Source organism: Microtus ochrogaster, chromosome 8, assembly GCF_000317375.1.
Source record: "Microtus ochrogaster isolate Prairie Vole_2 chromosome 8, MicOch1.0, whole genome shotgun sequence".
Lineage (NCBI taxonomy): Eukaryota > Metazoa > Chordata > Mammalia > Rodentia > Cricetidae > Microtus > Microtus ochrogaster.
In genome coordinates this window covers 86760120-86762962 of record NC_022015.1, presented here as the reverse complement: position 1 = coordinate 86762962, position 2843 = coordinate 86760120, and the positions used below count along the sequence as shown (strand labels likewise).

General features: G+C 45.7%; 1 protein-coding gene across 1 annotated transcript in view; it reads right to left on the bottom strand.

Annotated features, from left to right (window-relative positions):
- Positions 1 to 2843, bottom strand: part of Slc18a2 (solute carrier family 18 member A2) — a 34870-nt gene that overhangs the window by 19111 nt on the left and 12916 nt on the right. Inside the window, exon 10 of the mRNA XM_005352557.3 lies at positions 1394 to 1489. Within this exon, the coding sequence (XP_005352614.1) occupies positions 1394 to 1489 (96 nt within the window). The remainder of the gene's footprint in view (positions 1 to 1393; positions 1490 to 2843) is intronic.

The following is a 2843-nucleotide window of genomic DNA, read 5'->3' as shown; positions in this document are numbered from 1 at the left end:
TCTCTCTCTCTCTCTCTCTCTCTCTCTCTGTGTGTGTGTGTGTGTCTGTCTGTCTGTCTGTCTGTCTGTCTGTCTGTCTGTCTGTCTTTCTCTCACACATGTGCGCCTGAACACACACACACCACATATATACACACACTTAAAATTAAATCTATGAAAAGAGCCTCCAATTCTTGCCTGTTGGATTCAAGTACCTGTGTTGGTGCAAAAACTACATCAGTTTGACTTGGGGAAGATGCCCTACAGATATCTGTTTAACCATGAAGGAAAGAGGGAAAGGCATGAATATTCTGCTATATGATCGGTGGCAAAAATGAACTGTGACACCCTTCAATAAAGATTGCTTGAAAATACATAGCACTGGGATGGGTTCATGAACCAAGCCATAGGATGCAGACGCAAGAGGACCTGAATTCAGTCACCAGGATCCACAGTAAAACTGGGCATGGTGGGCTATAGTTGTAATCTCAGCACCAGGGAGGAGGAAACAGAAGCTCCCTGGAGCTCGCTGTTCAGTCAGTTTAGCTGGGTTTATGAGCTCCAGGTTCAGTGAGTTATTCTCAAGTGGCATTGACCTCTTGCCTTTACATATATACACATGGGTACAAGCATCTGTCTAGGGAAGAAGGACAAGAAAGGGCGTCAGAAAGGATGCCCAGATGGTGGGAAGGAAAGTCCCCATGTGGCTCAGACTGGACCATGTTTAGAGTGGATAGCTAGGACAGATATCCAGAATGAGCAAAACCACAGCAAACTCTCCTTGGGTCATAGACCTAACCACACTGAAAGGCTCATTCCTCTCTGCCAGAGAGTTCAAGGAACACATTCATAAATGCTACACAGAAAACCAAGAAAAGAGAAACTAACTAAAGGAAAAATGAATTGAAGAAAAGATAATTGATCATCGTACAATATAGAGTTCAGCTTGGGACAATATTCACAGATAATGTCAATAATAAATCCCAATCTAACAAAGACATGCAATGCAACTGTAAGAGTCTACTAGGATCTGTGGACAGTACATCCCAAGACCTCAGTAGATACCTGAAGCTGGAGAGAACACCAAACTCACTGCATATGTACCCATGATACAATGTAGTTTATAAAACAGACACTAAGAGATTAATAATGACAATGAAATACAATTCTAGCAATGTCCTGTAATAAGATTAGTGTGGATGTTTCCTCTCCCTCCTCAATATCTCCTTTCCCCTTTTCACTTGAAACATCTGTCAAGGATGATTAAAAATAAAAAAAAAAATAAAATAAAAAAAAAACGAGCTGAAAGTGACCCCAAAGCCCATTTGAGGCAAACTGTAGCGATCTCTCATCTTGCTGTGGGTGGTTCTGCAGGGCAGGTATACAGACAGACAGGACACACCCTAGTCCTTACCCAGCTGCCACTTTCGGGAACACATGGTCTCCATCATCCAGATGGGCAGGGCGGGCTCCAGCATCGCTATCCCCATGTTTGCAAAGCAGATGGAACCTGCAGAGAGGGAGGAGTGTTAGTGTCCTTCTGCCTTCATAGTAAGTGTCTGTGATCACTTCAAACACAGACCCCACGGGCCCCAGCTCAGAGACCATACTTCCATGGGCTAGAAGCCAAACAGCGAGCCAAGAGGATAACATGACTATTAGTTTCAATTTTAAGCAAGCCCAACCCCAGAGTTACAAAGTCTGTAACTGGAGAGAGCCATCAAACTCTTTTGACTTAGCCCATCCACCTTACAAATGAAGGTAAAATGTTGCAGTTCACTAAGGAGGAGAGCTGTGTGTAGCAGCCAGCAGACCACCCACAACATGGGCCATCCTGGAGCTCTTCTGACTAGTTCTCATCTGCAATGGGCTTGGATAGTTTTCGAGATCCCTGAGGTGTCAGAAGAGCTAAGGGTCGTGGTGCACTGGGGACACGCGTGATGGGGACAGGTGTTTGTGGAGCCATAGACACACAGAGCATCCATGCAGATCTTCATCATTTGTTAACCAAGCTCTGTAAACACAGAACCGCCTGGGAAAAGACACGCAGAATGGCCCTCCGTCATTCTAGAAGCGTCCTGTGCTGTGCTCCGTGGAACCTGTAATTTGCTAGCACAAATTCAAAGAAAGCTGTGCAAGCATGATGACGGTGAGCACAACTCATTCTTGGTGACATTTAACGGTGGAACATCTGAACATCTGACTTCTCTTCCCACTCTCCTCGCTCCTCGCTCCCTCCACTACCGCCACCACGTGAAACACAGGAACTGTGCCTAGTTTAGCAGTGTTGGCTACATCTTTGATTTTCCTTCCATCACTGAGGTTCCAAGAAACAGTCACTGCCTGGCCCATAAGTGCTCAACTCAGGGAGTTTACATCTCTAGGACCCCACCCTTCCCAAACCCCTATTTTCCACCTAACCTTGACTCTGGAATGTTTCCTGCACCCTGTAGAGCCTGGGGCATGAAGAGATTGGTGCATCGACTTACTAGCCCTTACCCTAGATGCCACCCTGGCTAATCACACAGAAGAAGGGTTTAACAAAAAACAGCCCAGAGCTTGGTTGACTGATTTTTCTTTTTTCTTTCTTTTTTTTTTTTTTCTGACAAAGTTTCATGCAGCCTAGGCAGGTCTTTCCCAGTACACCAAGGATGTCCTTGTACTGGAATTACAGGTGGGTGTTACCGTGCCAAGCTTAAACAGTGTTGGGGAATGAACCCAGGTTCTGTGCGCGAAAGACAAGCTCTATTCACTGAGCTACATTAGCAGCCCCCAACTTGAAGCATTGAAAAGGGCAGAATATAAATATTCTACAGGCCGGGCGATGGTGGCGCACGCCTTTAATCCCAGCACTCGGGAGGCAG